The 21,677-nt window shown below is 39.5% G+C and overlaps 2 protein-coding genes across 5 annotated transcripts in view; one reads left to right on the forward strand and one right to left on the reverse strand.

The window, feature by feature from the left end:
• LOC114152892 (glutamate receptor 1-like) overlaps positions 1–21,677 on the reverse strand; it is a 143,931-nt gene that overhangs the window by 119,433 nt on the left and 2,821 nt on the right. For all 4 annotated transcript variants that reach the window (XM_028031025.1, XM_028031024.1, XM_028031026.1 and 1 more), the window contains exon 2: positions 14,540–14,674. In XM_028031025.1, coding sequence (XP_027886826.1) covers positions 14,540–14,674 — 135 coding nt within the window. The remainder of the gene's footprint in view (positions 1–14,539; positions 14,675–21,677) is intronic.
• LOC114152893 (uncharacterized) lies at positions 2,524–8,453 on the forward strand. The gene is made up of 3 exons (XM_028031028.1): positions 2,524–2,655; positions 2,801–8,277; positions 8,423–8,453. The coding sequence occupies exon 2, from the start codon at positions 3,851–3,853 to the stop codon at positions 6,632–6,634; it is 2,784 nt and encodes a 927-aa protein (XP_027886829.1). The 5' UTR covers positions 2,524–2,655; positions 2,801–3,850; the 3' UTR covers positions 6,635–8,277; positions 8,423–8,453.

Genomic DNA, 21,677 nt, shown 5'->3' on the forward strand with positions numbered 1-21,677 from the left:
TCCTGGGTTCGATTCCCGGCCGGGGTCTTTCTGCATGGAGTTTGCATGTTCTCCCTGTGCATGCGTGGGTTCTCTCCGGGTACTCCGGCTTCCTCCCACAGTCCAAAAACATGACTGTTAGGTTAATTGGTCTATCTAAATTCTCCCTAGGGGTGTGTGTTGTGTGTGAATGGTTGTTTGTCCTGTATGTCTCTGTGTTGCCCTGCGACAGACTGGCGACCTGTCCAGGGTGTACCCCGCCTCCCGCCTGGAACGTAGCTGGAGATAGGCACCAGCAACCCTCCCGACCCCATTAGGGACAAGGGTGAACAGAGAATGGATGGATGGATGGATGGATCCACATGAGCCAAATTCAGAACCTTTGAGCCTCAAGACAGAGCACGAAGCAAATGTTGCATTCATGTAGATGATAAGTGGTAGGACATTTCCCACAGTCACTGTATGCGACAGACTTCTCAGGAGATTTGTGTTGATGCAAAAAATATGTATCTGTTACAGTGAAAACACCCAAAATGCAGAAAAGACTGACCGCATCAACACTTCCTTTGAAGGCAGCTGGGCAGAAAGGACAACTCCTTTCATAGAGCTACTGGAAAAAATAAGAAACAGTTTGTCTGCAAACATTTTGTTGTGGCTCAATATTGGTCCATACATAGTGCGGAAAATACGGTATTTATATATTATTTATTTTTTGATATATGAGCAGTAATAGAACACAAAATATAAATGTCACCCAAAACTCAATTCATATAATTGAATTGAGCATCACTCTAATTATTTAGAGTGAATTATAGTGAGTTATAGTTATAGAATTATAGTGAGTGAATTATTTAGTGACACTGCATGTCACTAAATAATTTGTTTCTTTGAACTGAAACTTTGCAACAAATAGCAAAGGAAAAAAACAGGAGCTAAACATTTTCTGTTTCTGATTCAGAAGAAGATAGATGTCGAGACTGGATTTATTCTTCTCTGAGCTTAGTGTGAACTATTTACTGAGTGAGGAAATTTTATTTACCGTGTTTTCCGCACTATAAGGCGCACCACACTATAAGGCGCACCTTCAATGAATGGCCTATTTTAAAACTTTTTTCATATATAAGGCGCACCGCATTATAAGGCGCATAGAATAGACGCTACAGCAGAGGCTGGGGTTACGTTATGCATCCATTAGCTTGAACTGCGCTAAAGGGAATGTCAACAAAATAGTCAGATAGGTCAGTCAAACTTTATTAATAGATTACAAACCAGCGTTCTGAAAACTTTGTTCATTCCCAAAATGAATAAACAGCTGTTTGATTATTTTCTCCAAGGTAAAGTAAGTGACGTGGTATTTTCGTGACACAGTTTATCTTTTAACAACAGCAAGGCATTACATATAGTGGAGGGGAACTTTTCCTCGATTCAATAAACACATAAAAAACAGTCTGATACTGTTACAGTAAATCAAACATTAGTGCAATCACAATATATATCCACTTCCACAGTATTGATTCGTTCATGTTAAATTCTGTCGCTGCTGCTCTATTCTCGTGTTCTACTGCGTGACTGATTGCCTTGAGCTTAAACTCTGCGTCATAAGCTTGTCTCTTAATAGGAGCCATTTTGGGGTCTTTACACAAAACCCAGCATGCACCGCGCGCTTCTTCTTCTACGGGGGAAAATGAAGTCGGCTGCTGTTTACCGTAGTTGCGAGACCTGTTGTGGCTCAATATTGGTCCATATATAAAGTGCCCCACGCCTTATAGTGCGGAAAATACAGTATTTATTTATTATTTATTTTTTGAAAAATGAGCAGTAATAGAACACAAAATATAAATGTCACCCAAAACTCAAACAACCATGGATCGTAAGTATAAAGGGCGAGTTATTTTTTAAATGATACTATAATAATAATACTATATCCCTCAGATATTTTTTGGAAGATTTTGAAGAGAACAAGTTTCTTTCTACTTCCTTGACCTTACATGAAATTTTTTTTATTTGAGGAAATAACTGCTGTACATTGATATATTGACTTTTGACACTTAATGTGGAAAACAGTTGCCATTATCTCCTCCAGAGTATTGAATTTCTAAAAACTGAAACCCTAAAGTTTCAACCTCACATGAGCTTCTGCATGCATCCCATAGGAGCGCAGCAGAAAGAATCAGGTGAAGTGCAGCTCCCTGTGAAAAACTTGGATTGATCCAGACATTCTGATTGATCACTGGACTTACAAATACACCTAGAATCACAAACCCTTTAGCTCCAATATAATTGAGCATTCATCCTGTTGGGCTTAGCCTATTTAAATCCATGTGAGACATTTAAAAATTTGGACGGTTAATGTCAAAAATGAATTGCAGACTTATGAACATGAGCTAATTCTCTAAATTCTGTGCTGTTTAAATTTTTAATTGTGAACATACACTGTAGTGAAACCTGTTTAATTTAATGTTATTCAATGTTAAGTTCATCTGCTGAGGCCACCTAGTGGCTAATGTTATAATTTTGTGTATTGCTGGTTCACTGAACCCATCTTGTGGTCACTTTTATTACTACAACTTGTTTACCAGAAAGGAAGAAGGCCTGCTGATCCATGTGCTCTGAAAGAAGCCCTTTTTGTTGTGTTTTCTTTAATCTAAGTGCGAAAAGGGGAAAACAGCATCATCTGTAAGTACTGTTCTAATTTGCTTGTCATATAAATCATAATTTGTAACCCGTTGACATGTTTATGTGAAGATGGACATTTTTACTTGTGTCAGCCCAATGTGTTAGCCTAGCTGGCATTCATTTTCTGTACCTTTGTGTGTTACAGTTTTACACGATTCTCATTAAACCCTGCTAAAGAACCAAATGGAGTGCTTCTTGGTGGACGGATGGGAAAGTATTTATCTACCTGTATAGCTGAGTTACTGCTAAAAGTCACAGTGCTTAGCGAGGCCAGGACAGTAAAAAGACGTAGTAAAAAGACATCCCATGCAGAAAAGACAAAGGAAAAAGACAACTTCTGAGCCATGGACAACAAAGATAATGAACAGAAGGCAAGTGATGAGCAATCAAATAAGGACATGGTTCAAAGTACAGTGTACCATGTCCGTTCCGTAGCCTCACGGTCATCTACGTGCTCCTCAGTCAGTTTGGCCGCAGCTAAAGCAAGAGCTAAGCCTGAAGCAGCTAAAGTTCAATTGGAGTTTCATGAAAAAGAGACATATATTCAGATTGAGAAGGTAAAACTTGAAGCATCACTGCGTGCACTCACTCTTCAAAAGGCAGTTACAGCTGCTAATGCTGAAGCAAAAGTATTTGAGGCAGTAGCAGCAGACATAGAAGAAGGAAAATACAGTGAGACATCCGAGCGCAGCCCTGTAGCCATACAAACACTGAAAAGGACAGAAGACTATGTAAAAGAGCAGTCATCTTACTTCAGTCAGTACAACTACAAGGATGAATGGACTCACTCACACCCACCTAACACTATGCCCAATGCTGTTAACATGCAGCAATATACAGTACCTATGCCTGCTGCTGTAACCACGCAACAATACGCAGCATCAGATGAATTCAAGTCTCTTCCCATTCATCAGCCAGATGTGACAGGAGGGCACGTTGAATAATCCGCAACTTTAACTCTTACCATGGAGGTGACACAATGCACAACGTTAATGTGAAAACTGCTGTCCCTACCTCTAACGTAAACTCAGGAAATCCCACATTTGACCTGGCAAGGTTTTTAGCACGCAACCAAGTCATAACATCTGGTCTAGTCAAATTTGATGACACTGCATAACATTATGAAGCATGGCGAGCTTCATTCATCAGTGCTATAGAACCACTAGGGCTGACACCTAGTGAAAAAGTTGATCTGATGGTGAAAGGGCTTGGCAAGGAGTCAAGTGAGCATGCGGCCAGAATAAGAGCAGTTAATGTTAACTGGCCTATGGATGGACTTAAAGCAATATGGGCAAGACTGGACAAAATATATGGCTCACCAGAGGCAATTGAAAATGCTTTTTTCTCAAGACTTGAAACTTTTCCCAAAATCCAATCCAGAGATAACCACAAACTTCAAGAGCTAGCAGATCTTCTAGAAGAGCTCCAGATTGCAAAGCAAAGTGACAAGTTGTGTGGTTTAGCCTATTTGGACACGGCTAGAGGTGTCCGGCCTATTGTAGAGAAGCTCCCCTACCCTCTACAGGAACGCTGGATGTCACAAGGTTCTAGATTTAAAAGAGATTATAATGTGTCTTTCCCACCATTTTCCTTCTTCAAAGAATTTGTGTGCTCAGAAGCTGAAGTAAGGAATGATCCAAGTTTTAAGACTCTCTCACTCACGTGTGCTCCTCAGAGAAAGGAAAAATGTGCACCAGTCAGACACCCAGTTGCTGTCAATAAAACAAATGTCACACAAGATCAAATAAGCACTCCTGTCAAATCAACAGAGAAAATCCCTGTTAACCCAGAAAAACAATGCCCTATCCATAACAAACCGCACCCGTTGAGTAAGTGCAGAGGATTTGTTAAAATGACTCTTGATGAACGCAAAAAACTTCTCAAAGAACACATGATCTGCTGTGCTTCTACAGGTCATATGGCCAAAAACTGTCAAGCTCCAATCAAATGTTTGGAATGGGCAAGTGACAAACATGTTAGTGCCATGCATTTCAGTGGAACAAGCGTGGTTCAATCCTCAAGTCAGCCCCCACCGTGTGCAGAGGACTGCGGGGAGGAAGAGACGAAACAGGAAAGAAGCTCAAACTGCACTAAAGTCTGCGCCAAAAAACAAAGTGGTAAATCGTGTTCCAAGATTATTCTGGTTAACGTGTATCCCTCAGGTCAACAGCAGAGGAGTATGAGGATGTATGCAGTTCTGGATGACCAGAGCAATCTCTCCCTGGCAAGAAGTGAGTTTTTTGATAAGTTTGACATACACGGCACTGAGGCTCCTTACAGCATTACAACGTGTATGGGCGCAACACAAGCATATGGAAGGAGAGCCCATGGTTATGTGATAGAGTCTCTAGACAAAGAAACATGTCTGCAGCTTCCCACATTGATTGAATGTGACAATCTCCCTAACAACAGGAAAGAAATCCCGACACCGGAAGTGGCCTATCACCACAACCACCTGAACAAAATAGCTTCAGAAATCCCTCCTCTCAACCCCAATGCTGAAATTCTCCTGCTGATAGGAAGAGACCTGTTGAGAGTGCACAAAGTACGGAAACAGATAAACGGACTGAATAATGAACCATTTGCACAAAAATTGGATCTTGGCTGGGTGGTAGACGGTGATGTCTGTGTCAATGGAATGCATGGGCCTCCAACAGTGAGCAGCATGAAGACATACATATCTGACAGTGGCAGACCTACATTTTTAGGGTGTGAGAACAAAATAAAAGTAAGAGACTTGTACACAGAAACATCAGACACACTTTCGGTGTTTTCAAGAACAATTCATGACCACCAGTTAGCTCCCTCTATTGAAGACAAACGCTTCTTGGAAATAATGGAAAAAGGCTTTCTCCAAGATGATTCAAATAGCTGGGTCGCCCCTCTCCCATTCCGGCATCCTCGTCGCAAGCTACCTAATAACAGAGAATATGCAGAGAAACGTTTTGCCTCTCTGGAATGCAATCTTCAGAAGAAACCTGAAATGAAAAGGCACTTTTTTGCGTTTATGCAAAGGCTGCTTAATAATCATCACGCTGAGCTTGCTCCACCACTCAAAGAAGAAAAGGAAAGGTGGTACTTACCCACTTTTGGAGTTTATCATCCGCAAAAGCCCAGCCAAATACGTGTCGTGTTTGATTCATCTGCACAGTTTGACGGCGTCTCACTGCATGACGTTTTGCTGCAGGGTCCAGACCTAAATAACAGTCTTCTTGGAGTTCTGATGAGATTCAGAATAGGCCCAATCGGAGTTTTAGCAGATATAGAGCAGATGTTCCACTGCTTTGTGGTTCAAGAAGAGTGCAGAGACATGCTCAGGTTTTTGTGGTACCGCGACAATCAGCCAGGGAACGAAGTGGTTGAATACCGCATGAGGGTTCACATATTTGGGAACAGTCCATCACCTGCAATCGCCATTTATGGCCTACGGAGGGCAGCAAAGGAAATGGAGCAAGTCTATGGCAGCAAAACAACAGAGTCAGTGGAGAAACATTTTTACATGGACGATGCAGTGCTGTCTTTCACATCAGAAGCCGAGGCCACTGTCAATAACAGAGTGCAGCGCATCAGACAAGTGTCTCAGCCTAATCAGTGGAGATTTGTGCCCACCAAACTCAATCCAGCAAATTGTGTCTCGAGATCAGTTGCAGCAGAAGAGCTTGTCAACACCCTCTGGTTAACTGGACCAAGATTCCTCACAGACACGGACTCGACAAAGATTGGTTCAGATGAACAATACTTGCTTATCAATCCAGATGATGACACAAAGGTCAGGGTGAACAATGTGGTAACAGAGTCATCAACTCACAAACTATTTTCAAGTCGCTTTGAACGTTTTTCCAACTGGAAATCTCTCCTGAAAGCGGTTGCCAGACTCATTCACATCGCTCAAAGCTTCTCAAACAAAAACAGCAACAGCTGTCGAAGTTGGTGTTACTGCAACAACATCTCATCTTCAGAAATGGATAAAGCGGAGTGACTGATCATTCACACAGTGCAACAACAGTGCTTCTCACAGGAAATCTCTGCAATCAGGAAAGACCAAAGTCTATCAAAGAACAGCCCTATTCTCAGACTCAATCCATTCATCGACAATGAGGGGCTCCTAAGAGTTGGAGGACGTTTGCAGCATTCTATGTTACAAAGAAACGAGTCAAATCCGATCATAATACCCAACAAACACCACATTGCAACTCTGCTAGTGCGTCATCATCACGAGAGAGTGAAACACCAGGGAAGGCATCTAACAGAAGGAGCCGTTCGCACCAGTGGACTGTGGTTGGTTGGAGGTAAGCGGCTCATAAGCACCATCATTCACAAGTGTGTGTGTTGCAGAAAGCTTCGTGGACTGTCAGAACAACAGCTTATGTCTGACCTACCTGAAGAAAGGCTCAAAGTGGACCCACCATTCTCATATGTGGGCCTGGATGTCTTTGGCCCGTGTGAGATTGTGACAAAATGTACAAGAGGAGGCCAAATAAACAACAAAAGGTGGGCAGTGTTGTTCACATGCCATCCACCAGGGCCATCCACATTGAGGTTGTGGAAACAATGACTGCCTCAAGCTTTATCAATGCTCTCCAGAGATTCTTTTCACTCCGCGGACCAGCCAAGCAACTCTCAGGTCTGACAGAGGGACCAACTTTATTGGCGCCTGTAATGAGCTGAAACTATCACCGCAAGATGCCAATAACATGATCAAAGACTATCTAACAGAACAAAGGTGCACATGGGAATTCAACCCGCCCCATGCGTCCCACATGGGTGGAATTTGGGAAAGAATGATTGGGGTTTCTCGCCGCATTCTAGATGCTCTACTCCTAGATGTGAAGCAACCTCAGCTCACCCACAAAGTTTTGGTGACCTTCATGGCAGAGGTCACAGCTATCGTTAATGCAAGACCCCTTGTGTCAATTTCCACAGACCCTGAAGCTCCACTGGTCTTAACTCCAGCTATGCTTCTTACTCAGAAAACAGGAGCTCCTCCTCCAGTTCCAGACAACCTGACAGAGAAGGACGTCTTCAAGAGTCAACGGAAGAAAGTTCAGATACTAGCCAACAACTTTTGGACAAGATGGCGGAAAGAATATCTCTGCACCATTCAAGGTCGTCAAAAGTGGCTCGTAAAGAAAACAAATCTCAAGGAAGGAGATATTGTCCTCCTGAAGGATTCCACTGCTAAGCGCAACGAGTGGCCCATGGGACTTGTTAAGACATACCCCAGCAAGGACGGGCTTGTGAGAAAAGTGGATGTTAAAGTTGCAAAACATCAGGATGTAAAGACATTCAGCCGACCAATCTCAGAATTGATTCTTCTATTGACACCTAGTAATGTGGACATTTGATTTAGTGGCATCTTTTAAAGACGCCAGGCGGGGAGTGTAGTGAAACCTGTTTAATTTAATGTTATTCAATGTTAAGTTCATCTGCTGAGGCCACCTAGTGGCAAATGTTATAATTTTGTCTATTGCTGGTTCACTGACGCCATCTTGTGGTCACTTTTATCACTACAACTTGTTTACCAGAAAGGAAGAAGGCCTGCTGATCCATGTGCTCTGAAAGAAGCCCTTTTTGTTGTGTTTTCTTTAATCTAAGTGTGAAAAGGGGAAAACAGCATCGTCTGTAAGTACTGTTCTAATTTGCTTGTCATATAAATCATAATTTGTAACCCATTGACATGTTTATGTGAAGATGGACATTTTTACTTGTGTCAGCCCAATGTGTTAGCCTAGCTGGCATTCATTTTCTGTACCTTTGTGTGTTACAGTTTTACACGATTCTCATTAAACCCTGCTAAAGAACCAAATGGAGTACTTCTTGGTGGACGGATGGGAAAGTGTTTATCTACCCGTATAGCTGAGTTACTGCTAAAAGTCACAGTGCTTAGCGAGGCCAGGACATACACAGAGGCAGAATAAGATCCAAAGTCACTTTTTACACTCCTTCCGCTTCTTTAAGCTGCAGGAAAAAAAATATTCCCATTTGACAGATTGAACTGTTTCAAAATCTTTTCTGTTTTCCTGTTCTTTGATTTATTGATTTTTGATTGTTCTTTGATTTATTTTCTCTCTCTCAGACATTACTTCCTTTCTGTCTCTGTGTTTCCTCTGCAGTCCACCGTTGTGTGAAATGTAAAACAGACTGGGCTCTGCCTCCTGTGAGACAGACTCTACAGTTGGCCGCGTCCTTTCAGTGATTTTTGAGGGGGGAGGGGGCAAGAACATTTCTCTGCGAGCTGCTGCAGCATGCTCAGATTATGTTAGCAGGAATTATCCTCAGCCCTGATGGGGTGAAATGGTTGACAGCTGGTGTCACACAGCGCTGGAGCACCGCTCAACCTGAATACAGCAAAATAGATAACACCTGCTTTGCATCAAGCTGGATTTGGTGGTCAACTAAAGCTTAAAATATAAAACCAACACAATGTTCTCCAACTCTCAGTAGAAAGGTATAAAATTCCCCTGAGGGCACATGAACAGCTTCAAAAATAATCAGATCCTCATCAAGTTTTCTTCAGATCCTCATCACTGTTTTTTTCTGAAATAGCCTTTATTTTTCTTTTTTCCTTTCACCAAACTCAGAAGAGAAAGTTCAAATAAAGGAGGATAGGATTTTTAGTCCATGCACACAAACACAAGGCTCTGTGGAGCTTCCAGTGGCATCCAGGCATATAAAACAGGTCACAGTTTACTGATAAAGATGCCAACAAAATCCTACACTGCAAAAACATAAAATCTTACTAAATATTGGTCTAATTTCTAGAATAAATATCACAGTACATGTGAAATGAGACAAAACCAACTCACAAGTAACTTTTGTTGTGTAAAGAAGCACTGAGTTTTTCTCAATTTATTTTTTAGTTCTAGAGCAGGGGTCTCAAACTCCAGTCCTTGAGAGCCACTGTTCTGCAACTTTTAGATGTGCCTCTGCTGCACCACACCTGAATAGAATAATTAGGTCATTAGCAAGGCTCATGGAGAACTGATCTACACAAGGAGGAGGTAATTAAGCCATTTCATTCCAGCGTTTTGTACCTGTAGCACATCTAAAAACTGTAGGACAGTGGCCCTCGAGGACTGGCGTTTGAGAACCCTGTTCTAGAGTGTGTACATGTGAACATTCTCTTTTAAGGTGGAGATGTTACCTTGTGCTTGTGTCTTTTGTGGCAGCCATCTTAGGTTGCTGCTAAAGGAGAGGCCCGCCTCAGACCCAGCTCTTTTATAGGAAGTAAGATGATAAAAGCCGGAGTTTGATTGGTTGAAACATAAAGTAATAAAAAGAACAAAATGACTTCTAAATATTGCATTTGCATACATAAGATGTTTGTCTGATATTTTATCATTGATAAATAATCGTTAATGTTTACTTTATGTATGTTGTTATGTGCTCCGGCACATTGTATTTATTTCTGTCTATTTTTTTTTTTCACTTGGATTATTTTGTATAGAAGTTAGTTGTATGATTGTTGTTGTTTAATATACTTTAGAGTTTTGATAATTCTTTCTTGTAATTGGTCCGTTAATTTGTGACGCTGTTGGACCGCCTATAAATAGGCTGGGTTGCGCCAGGTAAGGGCGACGCCCACTCCCAACCAACACCGAGGATGCGTTCTGACGTGGTGCGCACGTCTCCAGCCTGCCACACGGTAGTTTTTGTTAGCTGTTTGTCTGGTTGATGTTTTGTTTTTGTAGTAATTTTTGACCTGGTGGGACCGGTTGTCCTGTTTTCGATTTTTCTTTAACAGTAGTTTCTTTTTTCTTGTAGTCCGGTACTAGCAGGGGCTTCGACGGCCCTGTATAGGGTTGGCCTCCTGCTGTACCGTTTTGTTCTTTTTGATCGGCTCATCAGGTCCAACTTTCTGTTTATACTTTGGGATTTTTGTGTTCTTTCTTGTTTGGGACATGGGGAACCGAGGATTTAATTCTCTTTTTTTCTTCACAGAAAAATCAAAAGAAGCTCATCTTAAAGAAAAGGTCGAGAGAAATGAAAATAAAAATTACTTTTGAATCCTCATTTTTGTCTTCGTGTCCTCAATATGTTGTGCCCTTTGTGGACGTAACATATGTGAAAGTCAACTTTGTTTTGTGTGACGTGTATAGATGGACTTCTGGATGTGGCAGTTAGATGAGAACCAATAAACCAGCTTCGTTTGCTGTACAGTAGTGATGGTGAGATGAAGCTTCATGAAACATCGAGGCATTCCATCCAATCGTTCGATTCAGGAGCCGATGAACCGTGGTGCTTCATTTGCTCTGCTGTGATATCAAGTGGACAAAAATAGGCAATGTGAAAACAACATGAATCCTTACAATGAATAAACAAGTAAATTATGTTTGTGATTCTGATACATAAAATCTGATTATAGTCTTTATCTATATGAAACAATGGCTGGATCAAAAAGAAAACTGGAACCAAATGGAGGAGAGAGTTGTGATTGGCTTGTTACTCTAACCAAGCTATGGATAAAATTACATTATTCATTTATTACTTACAAATAACAACTTTAACTGAGTTCGGGGTTTGGTGGCTTCTCTGTTTTGAGATGATTCTGTCTGCTGCAGAAAATACCCGCGCTCACACAGCGCAGATGAAGCGCTTTGTCTGCGCTCTGAAGCAAGAAACGCATCAGTAGGTTTATAAATGTTATGATAAAACATTTGGTCACTTTCCCAATATTCCAGGTCAATCTATGCTGTCTCATCTTTGCATCCTAAAATGATTTGGCTGAGCTTGGCCGACCAGGTTAATATCCTTGTTTTTCTGCAGAGCTCAATAATGCCTCAGCATAGCTCACGTTTTTTATATTCATCATTAAAGTTCATTTGGACATGATACCTGTCCTTTTAAAATATTAGAAATTAAGAAATTAGAACACAGGATTTACTGTGTTGATTTTTTGGCATTTTAGTTAATAGTTTATTATTACTGTGTGAAACTATTTGGGGAGATCAAAATCTTGAAAAAAAATCTTCTCAAAGAAAAGTTGGGTCCATAACCTCCAAACACACACACAATAAAATCATAAAACATGAAAATGTGATGGGTTAGTGATGGCAGTGTGTTACTGCCATGTATTTCGATCTGCAAGCAAACTGATAAACCAGTTCCTGAGTCAGCCACATAGTACGAGTGCGAGTGCGAGGCTTCAAACTTCACAGCCTGCTTCATCAACACAAGCCTCGATACGCTCTTCATAAAAATCCTCCTGGATTACTGAACACACACTCCGAGGCCTCGACACAGAAGACACATCACTAACTGAACTGATGACTGATGACTTCTCCTTCCACACCACACCTCTCACAATAACAATATAAGAGCTTGTTTGAAGTAAATAAATCCATAATATTTAATGATAGAGTCCTTGTTCCACTGGCAAATTATTTTACTTATAACAAGCACTAGTGCAAGTTTTAAGAACTAGTACTATTTATCAATATTAAGGAATTAGACTTAAAATAACCTCCTATATTTTACTCAAACATTACTTGAAAGTTAGATTTGTCTTATTTCAATTGTACTAAGATATTTGTACTAGAAACTAGACAAAAATACTTGGAAAGATTTGTGCTTTTGCAGAGTGTACCCATCTCACCGCTGAAGGATTTGTAATTTTCTACTGTTTATAAATGTAACTTAGTGATGAAATAAGCTATTTATTGCTGAATTTTCACAAAAATGTGAGCATAACAGATGTAAAATTCAATTAAATTGACAAAAATATAGTTCTTGATGTACTTTTTTCAACATAATTATTTCTAATATGAGTTGGAAGTCTCTGAATGGACTCACACTTCAGGTGCGAGAAGGATGGTTTCTAAATTCTTTGTTTGGCCACAGAACAAAAAAACACTTCCACTACTCTCTAAATCTCCTCCAGCGATCAGTCCCCAGAGCCTGAGTCCATTTATCGCTCAGCTCCCTCTAGTCCACATTTACTGCCGTCGGCTGCACTCTTTAAGACTGCCTCTATTTACCCTAATCTTCCCCAAATCCCAAGCCTGCTTAACAAAGTCTGGAGAAAGGTCTGAAGAGCTGATCCATGATATGGAAGTGCAAACGACAGCTGAATGCATCGACCTCTAACAGGTCACTCAGTGTGTCTGATGCCACAGCAGATGCAACAAAATATTCCAGTAAAATAAACTTAAAATGAACAGAATCCAAGTGATTCAACATCAAAACTACAGACTGATGTAATAATGATTAATAATCAAAATAATCTGTTCATTTTAGATCAGGGGTGTCAAAGTCATTTTCATTTTGGGCCATATCAAGATCATGAATATTGCAGAATGTTTTAATAAAATCTGTTCGTAAACTGTCAAAAATATTAATAAATGGCTGCCTCTGAATCAATGGGAACTTCTCAAAATTAAATATGATTGAACATCTTTTCATATTTATGTAATTTGGTAGTATACAGGTAAAAACTCTTTTGATTTAACTGATAAAATAATATATAAGTACACCACTGTTGTGTTTTGACAATCTTGAAAGTTCTATTCATATTTCTCTCCAAAACCCAGAGGCCCACATAGCAAGCTATGGATTCTCCTCAGGCCTTGAGTTTGACATGTGTTGTCTTTAAGGAACCTGTGTGAGCTTTTTTGCACAAGGTGTTTTAATTTATGTTGGTATGAAATCTACAAATTGTGTTTAAATGCACACAATTTTTACATATCTTTACCAGGTTTACACAGTGAATAGAGACCACTATTATACGGAAACATAAAGCTGCTGTTAAAGGGCTCAACATCAAATGCAGCAGATTAACTGATACATCAAGTGCTGTCATTCATTGATGTATGCTGCTTTTATTATGTTTGAATGTGAATATGACAGGTAAAATGGGATCAAACTTGTGGAATTCAGTGTTCCAACCCTTTTGGTATGGTTTAAGTTACATTTGATGTGACATCATGCTTGCTTTCTTTTGTTTGTTTGTTTTATTTTTCAAAATATTTTTTTGAAAACTTTATGACTTCCTCCAAGCAGCCAGATTAACTAGTACAGTCATCCCATTGGTTTTACATGCATGGCGCTGCATGAGATTAACAAAATTTAATTTTGGGTCATTGCCACAGCTACACTATCTATTCTCTGCAACACATATAGTTATGCTATATTTTTTCATCTAAAAGGTCCATGGCAAGCTGGTGATCAAATTGCCTTTTTGAATGGTGCCACATGGTTTAGCAGTAAAGCAGCAGCATCATGTACAGAGGCTAAAGACCTTCATACAACTGCTCTCGGTCCTCGGTCTAATTCAGGACATTTGCTGCACTTCCTCCACCTTTCTCTCTACCTTTCTTCCTGTCAGATAATAAAAAATAAAGGTCACTATTCCTAAATCTACTTTAGATTTCAGAATGAGCAAAATCGTGTTTCAAACAAGCATGTTTTAAAAGTTTAATTTAAGAATTTTTAAATCAAGCTGAGGTTTGTAGAGTCACTTGTTCATTCTTATTTATTTTAAAGTTGCTTACTTTCTGTGGGTCTGTTTATTAGTGTTAAATATTTTATATTCTTCAGATGCTGAAGCCTTTTTCGACTTTCAGTGCTTCTTTTAGGACTATTATTTGTCTGTGTTTTCAGTAAAGGTGTTTCTCACACAGTTGAGTTTGTTTAATGTGGATGTCTTTTCATGAGCTTTGGGACATAATTACAAAATAAACAGACCGCGATAAACCTTTGCACCAAAATGCAATAAACAACACCAAATACACAATGTTCAGTGAAATAGGCTCCTGAAGAATCAAAGTCAATGTGTCTTCCCAGAGTCTTCCCCCCAAAAAATACTGGCTGAAGTATTTTTGTTCACAAAGACAATCTGAAATCTTTCCCCTATCACACACCCACAGCTTTTAGTGTTTTCACTTACAAGCATAGGTCATGGCAAAACTGCTCCCAATGTCCACCATGTCCACCTGTGGCACCAGTTTGGGGACGTCCTGATGTTGTGCCAGGGCGAAACGAAACACCTCGTATTCATGGGACCCAGTGGGGAAAAGGCCTCCTAGTCAATAAAAAAAACACATAGTAAGTAGAAGATTTGGAAAAAATAGAAAATTTCCCCTATTTTCAATTTTTAGGACACCACTTAGTTATGTTTTACACATTTCAGGGATAAAGAGCACTAGTAAGACTGGTACAATTCAATAATTACATAAAGACAAAAATATGCATAAAAGGTGTACTTTGTAGTCTGGCAGCAGCATTTTAAAGGCAGAAGATGTGAGATCCTGCCTTTTAAATGAATAAAAATGGGTCAAAGCTGAGGACTCTACAGGAGCATAAAAAATGCACGATCTATTGCAGGACTTGTTCCTTAAAAGTCTTCCAGTAAAAAGATATTCCCTACTTCAGTCCCTCTCGAAACAAATTTCAAAGATAATTACAGTGGCAGACTGACAGAAAGTACAGCATATTTGTGAAAGTAAAAAGAAATAAAATTTGGCTTTCCAAATTTTTGGAAGATGAAATTCTGAAAATTCTGTGTCTCCTATTACTATTTTGCCACTCAAATTTTCACTTTGGGCCACGGCTCCAAAATGTTCAACTTTAAATAGGCTGTATCATAGCTGAACTAGTTTCCTATAGTCCTATAAGTCCTTTCAACAAAAATGTCATGGTAACACACGTCATGCACCATAGTGCTTGTTACGCTAGTCTTTTGTAATTATGTCAAAATCTAACCAATTCTTGAGATTTCAAGACTACTTCAGACCTCTGAGTTGCCATTCTGAGGCCTACAGTTGAGTCCTAAAGTCCTGAGTCCTAAATTCTGAAACTGTACAAAACAAATTTTGACATTATAAATTAAGGGGACCTCTTACTTCATGATTCATCCCTCAGTCAGGCTTCATCATTGTGGCTAAAAATGATCAGTGTTTGGCAGTAATTGCTGTTAAAAGCCTCTTGGCATGGCTCTTATTTCAACCATTTGCCTGCCACTCACACCCACTTCTCATAATAGTTTTCAGGGTCTCATGGAAATAATGTGAATACTTAAACTCCGACAGGTCAGCAACTTATTGGTCCTCTGGAACAAAAAGAGAGCTGTTTTCATTCTATTTTTATTCTGAGCAACAACACTGCAAATTTTTGTTTTTCAGATGATACCACTGAAATTTCTTATATTTAAACCAAACAATAAAATTAGCCACCAGTAGAAACATAAAAAGTGAATAACAAGTGTATTACCCAGGAAGGAAATTCTCAAGCTCCAAAACAAAAAAACAAGTTAAGCTAAGGATTGCCTTGGGGGACGCCATAGTTAAGGCTCTATTTTAGGTCCTCTACTTTTTAATTTGTACATGTTGCCGCTTGGTGCCATGGACCATGGAATCAGTTTCCACAGTTATGCTGATGACACTCAGTTATACATCTCATTGTCTCGGGACGACCCCGGCCAATCACTGCACTTTTTAATTGCATTTCAGACATAAAGACCTGGATGGCACATAACTTTCTCCAGCTAAACCAGGACAAAACATAAGTTTTAATCATTGGACCAGAGGATTAGAACAAAATTATAATTCAGAACAAATGGTTAATCGGGAGCTGCGCTTTTTGGCTCAGCTCTTTCTTCACCATGACAGACCGGTACAGCACCCACTTCACTACAGAAACTGTGCTAATAGACCTGTTGATCTCCCACTCCATTTTTCCCTAATTTGTGAACAAGATTAGGGAAAAGGAAAAGGGAAAAGGATAGTTGAGGTATATATGAGACCAACACAAGCCAGTACAAAACTGTTGAGCTTAAGGAATTTGTGGTCTCCACCTCTTTTACAACTTTAAATCTGCGTTGGAAAGTGCTAGATGCGTTTTTTACTTTAAGTCAGAGAGAGTGTGTTTAGTACCATATGCGGTGTTACACATTGGTGCTTTTCCTGACCTCCAGAAAGTTCATACTTGGTGTTGTATTACCATCCATGGCTTATAACAAACTTAATAGATTTCTTTTTTTCATCCATGCCATAAAGTCAGATCTGTGTTTGGCAGAAGTGGTCACATTGACAGAACCTACCTCTGCTGTGGATCTCTACAGCTCCTCCTGATTCAACACTGACTGTGAACTTTTTCTATGTCACATAAAATGTCAATAAATCACAGCAGGATTTGTTTCAGGTGACAAAATGTAAAAAGTTTAAGTTGTTTTAAAACGCAGTATACTTTTTAATTTTGCAAAGAGAGAAATAAACATCCAATCCATTTTATCCAGAATAAAACTTCTGAATGTCCTGGGATTACTAAATCATGAATGAATAAAACATCAGAACACTTTCTTTTAAAATGTGCAACAAACTTTGGACATGCTGACAGACCATATAAATAGTATGTAATGAATGAACCTAAGTTCTAAATGGCTGGAAGTGGTCCATCTGCTGTGACAGAAGGCCTAACTAATTCAGGAAAAAATATGCAGAAAAAAACAACGTTCCAGAGCCAAAACTGCTGAAAGCTGTTTGGTATACAGGCTCAAACTGCAGGAGGGGGTTCACTCCAGAAAAAAAATTCAACATGATGCCTCATCAGCATCAAACCTGGGAGCAAACTACAGCGGGAGTCCGAACCGGTTGGCTTGATGAGTCATGATAATAATCCACTCCGCAGACCACAGCTGCGGGAGCCACACCAACGAATCTGACTGGAACGGAAAAGAAATCTGAGGAAATACCCCTGAAACTAGATTCAACAGGTCTACATATACTGTAGGAGTGAAAGTTTTGTCAATAGTAAAAATGACTAAAAACTAAATTATTCAAATTATCTGTGATGATACTGATGAGTTTCTAATATAATTCTATTTTTGCTATCAGTTTTATATTAAAGACAATTTACAAAAGATGAGAAACTATTCTATTTACTTAAGAATGCAATCTGTGATAATCATATTGAATTTCTTTAATTACCTTTTTTATTCTCATTTGAAATTGGAACACTGACCAGTGTCTTTGATTGAACCATTTTATCTGAAAACATTATAAGCTGAATAACAATTCTTTACTGATTAAATAACTTAATTAGATCAGCTCCTAAAAAATACATTATGACACAAAGTATATTACTTTTTGTTATTTCAAAAGTAATATTACTATGGTTTCTAACAATATATGCAGGCAAAGATTTGTCTTCAGGAAAATGACTGAAAGGTAATAGAAAAGCTAAGTTACAGATAAATATCCTAACTGACCAGATTTAAAAAATAACTTTATAAAGAACGCCAAGCATGCAACCTCAGACTTTCAAAAACTCTGGTATGCATCTTCAGAATACAAAGATAATGCATATTTGGTTTTTTATCATTATTATTTTAAATATGGATGGCTTTTGATGATTTTTAGAGGATGGTGGATGACTTGTTGAGCTGCAAACAGATAGTTAGGCAGAACTTGGAGTTGATCTGACTGAAACGACTACACCACCACCTTCCACTCATGTTCCAACCCTGGTCAACTTCAGTTGCAGCTACAACACAGAACCTGTAATGAAGATACTGTACTTTTGCTTTTGACCATCTCCACAGTAATCTCCATAGATGTTGGCAACTAACATTCTTCCATCTAGATGACTAAATAATGGGCTTGCTTGCTCCTGATACTATGGTGCATGTAATCAAAGTAATAGATACTACCGTAACTAATATCCTGCAGAGGTGTCTGCAGGATATTGTCGGAGGATATGCACAATACAATCACAGCACCTAACCCACAAGAGCACAATCACATAACCAACCCACATCATGTCGCACAAAGTTTCGACTAGATTAACTGTTTAACCCTCCTGCTGTCTCAGGAAGAGTGTGTCAGATGTCTTGGTATGCCAACCTGGTGACCCGTCAGCTCTTCATTTTGCGAACCACAAAAAAGCTGTTAAACCGGCGACCCCACTAGAACCGCACACATGGTGAAAAGCTGGTGGTGGGGTTCACCCAACCCTAAAACTATGGAAGGTTTAAAACTCTGCTTTTTCATTTTTACCTAGCTTCACTGCATAGTCACATTTACTTACAGAAAAAACGCCAACCCACCAAAGAAACAACAGTGAACTGAAGCATTTATGTTCAGGATGTACAGGTGTCCACTCCCATAGACTCACACAGACATGGGCTGTGTACAAAATGTTGTAAAAGATGCTTTTTTCCTCATAATTTTGGTAATATTAAAAAGGGGAAGATAATAAAAAAGCTAATAAAGTTTGTTTTTTGTTTTTTTTACTTAAAGGAAAATCTCAAGGTATGCACGTTGCGTACAACTGTACAGCTGCACCCACTGGCCTGTATAATGGCTGATTACTATGGAAACTCCACACAAACTGGTGGACAGACATTATTGCTGACCAAAGACTGACATTTAATTCAAAGACAGCACATCTTGCTGCTTGGATACCAAGAGAAGTGACACATCCTGTTTGATCTCCAACATCTGAAGATAGACTCTACACTATTTAGTGTTTTATTTTTTGATACAAAATAAAAAAATATAATTTTTTGTTGTTTGGTAACAGTCTATTTTTATTTGATGTTATATTGTCATTTTGCAAGCCATTTTATAACTTAAAAGGTAACCATTAAAGTATGCTTTATTTAAACAACAAGGGTTTCTTCCAGCTGAATGAAGACAAATTTGTAATCAACAAATGGCAAAGGTGCATCATCCCAGTGCATTTAGAACATGTACAACCCTTAAGTTATACGTGTTCTAAATGCACTGGGATGATGTTCAGTTAATGCTGACTAATGCATTTACACTGTAAAACATTTGAAGATGGTTTAACTTGAAAATGAAAGTCCACCTGTTGCTTTGAAAATGTAATTTAAGTCCACCAGAAAATTCTTTTTGTTTTAACTGAGAAATTAAAGTCTATTAAGTTGATTTACAACAAGAGACAAGTTGTCTAAACATTGTTTTTTAAGTGATTTAATCTTGAATTATGAGTTTTAACTTAACGCTTCAATATATACCTAATAATTATTTCACAATATGCAAGAAAAAAACAAACTGCCCTCACCTACTTAAAGAGCACACATTTCTCTATTATTTTTACTCACAACCTCAAGTTAAAGAAAAACTCCTTATTTTACTTTTGAATCATTTAAATTCCTGTTTCAAATTGCATGAACAAAATTTCTGATCTGATAATGAATTTTATTAAACATAGCAATAAATTCTGCTCACAAACAGTATGAACAGGACATTATCCTCAAGCTTTGCAAACTGTCAGTTGCATTAAAACAAACATTTGCCTTAATAACACACAAGAATCAGATCAATGTAACACACTTCCATCTCACTCCACACAGGACATAACATGCTGCTAAGCGCACTGGGAATGAGTTCCCAGTCCTGTCTTTTTCTTCTATCAGTTTTTTTTAAGTGCTAACCTAAAAACTCTAATTTATTCAACTCTTGGAAGTTTGACAAAATTGATGAAAAGTCAAAACAACTTATTACTGTAAGTGTATGTTTCACAAACTCACACATTTAGGTTCCGAATCAAAAACTCGTTAAATTTACTGACTTAATGTCGTGTTCTGTGTTTTCTGTGTGTTATTTTCGAGTTTTCGGTGTCTCTGTGTCTCCGTGTTGTCCTGTTCTCCCCTTGATTAGTTCCCAGGTGTTTCTTGTTCCCTGATTACCCCCAGTGTATTTAGTGTCACCTGTGTGTCTGTTCTTTGTCGGGTCCTCGTCGCTTGTTGTGTGATTTCTGTCTGCCTGTTCATTTGCCACGCTATCATTCTGTTGCTACCGGTGTGAGCCCTGGTTTCCGCTCAGCCGTGCCGCCAGAATCTTTGTGGACTGTTTTTGAACATTATTCAGTATTAAAATTACCATCTTTATCTCATCCTGAGTCTGCTGCGTCTGCCTCACCACATCCACTGCACCGATTCATGACACTTAAAGAATAGAAGGTAGTAGACACAACTAATTGCGGGTCAAATTTTGCAGTGTAGTCAAGTAACTGCCAATGCATTTTCAAGGATTACAAAGGGCTTGAACATGCCAGATGAGGCAAATATTTTGTGCTCATAGTAACTTGCAGAATAAGATATTAGGTGTATTGCATGACTTGTGCAAGTGACCAGATTAGTGTTGTAAATGAGAACTAGTCATCATGTGCGTCAACTTGCTAAATAAAGGATATGTAAATTTAAAAAAAATGTGTTGTTGTAGGCAGAGATGCCATTCTAAATGTTGATGGAAATCGAATGCTGTTCAGGTTCAGATCATCAGCTTGCAACCTTGAATAAAAACATATAACAGTAGAAACCATTGTGGCTTGACCAGAAAGGGATAACAACTAGATGCCAGCCACAGGAGCGACAACCCTGCATGTTACTTCAAGAAAAATTCAGACCCTATTTATTATTTGTTTGATTGTCTCAAAACTGCCTCCATCATTCCGCTGCCAAAGAAACCTCAAGTCACCTCTTTCAACGATTACCGGCCTGTGGCACTGACTCCCATCATGATGAAGTGCTTTGAAAGGCTGGTAAAAGAACACATCATCTCCAGACTCCCCTCCACATTCGACCCGTTCCAGTTTGCCTACCGCCGAAACCGCTCCACTGAGGACGCCATCTCCTCCGCCCTACACCTGAGCCTGGCTCACCTGGAGGAGAAGAACACTCATGTGCGGATGTTGTTCCTGGACTTCAGTTCAGCGTTCAACACAATCATCCCACAGCATCTGGCAGGAAAACTGGGACACCTGGGCTTCAGCACCCCCCTGCGAAACTGGCTGCTAGACTTCCTCACCGACAGACCTCAGTCAGTCCGGATCGGACAACACACCTCCGATGTCATCACCCTCAGCACAGGCTCCCCTCAGGGCTGCGTCCTGAGCCCTCTGCTGTTCACTCTGATGACACACGACTGCGTCCCCAGGTTCGCCACCAACCGCATCGTGAAGTTCGCGGACGACACAACGGTGGTGGGCCTCATCAGAGACGACAACGACCTGGACTACAGAGAGGAGGTGGAGCAGCTGGTGGACTGGTGCAGAGACAACAG

The sequence above is a fragment of the Xiphophorus couchianus genome, chromosome 11 (assembly GCF_001444195.1).
Source record: "Xiphophorus couchianus chromosome 11, X_couchianus-1.0, whole genome shotgun sequence".
Taxonomy (NCBI): Eukaryota; Metazoa; Chordata; class Actinopteri; order Cyprinodontiformes; family Poeciliidae; genus Xiphophorus; species Xiphophorus couchianus.

Excerpts from the sequence above, each read along its gene's own strand:
- LOC114152893 (XM_028031028.1), top strand. The coding sequence starts at position 3,851 with ATGGTGAAAGGGCTTGGCAAGGAGTCAAGTGAGCATGCGGCCAGAATA.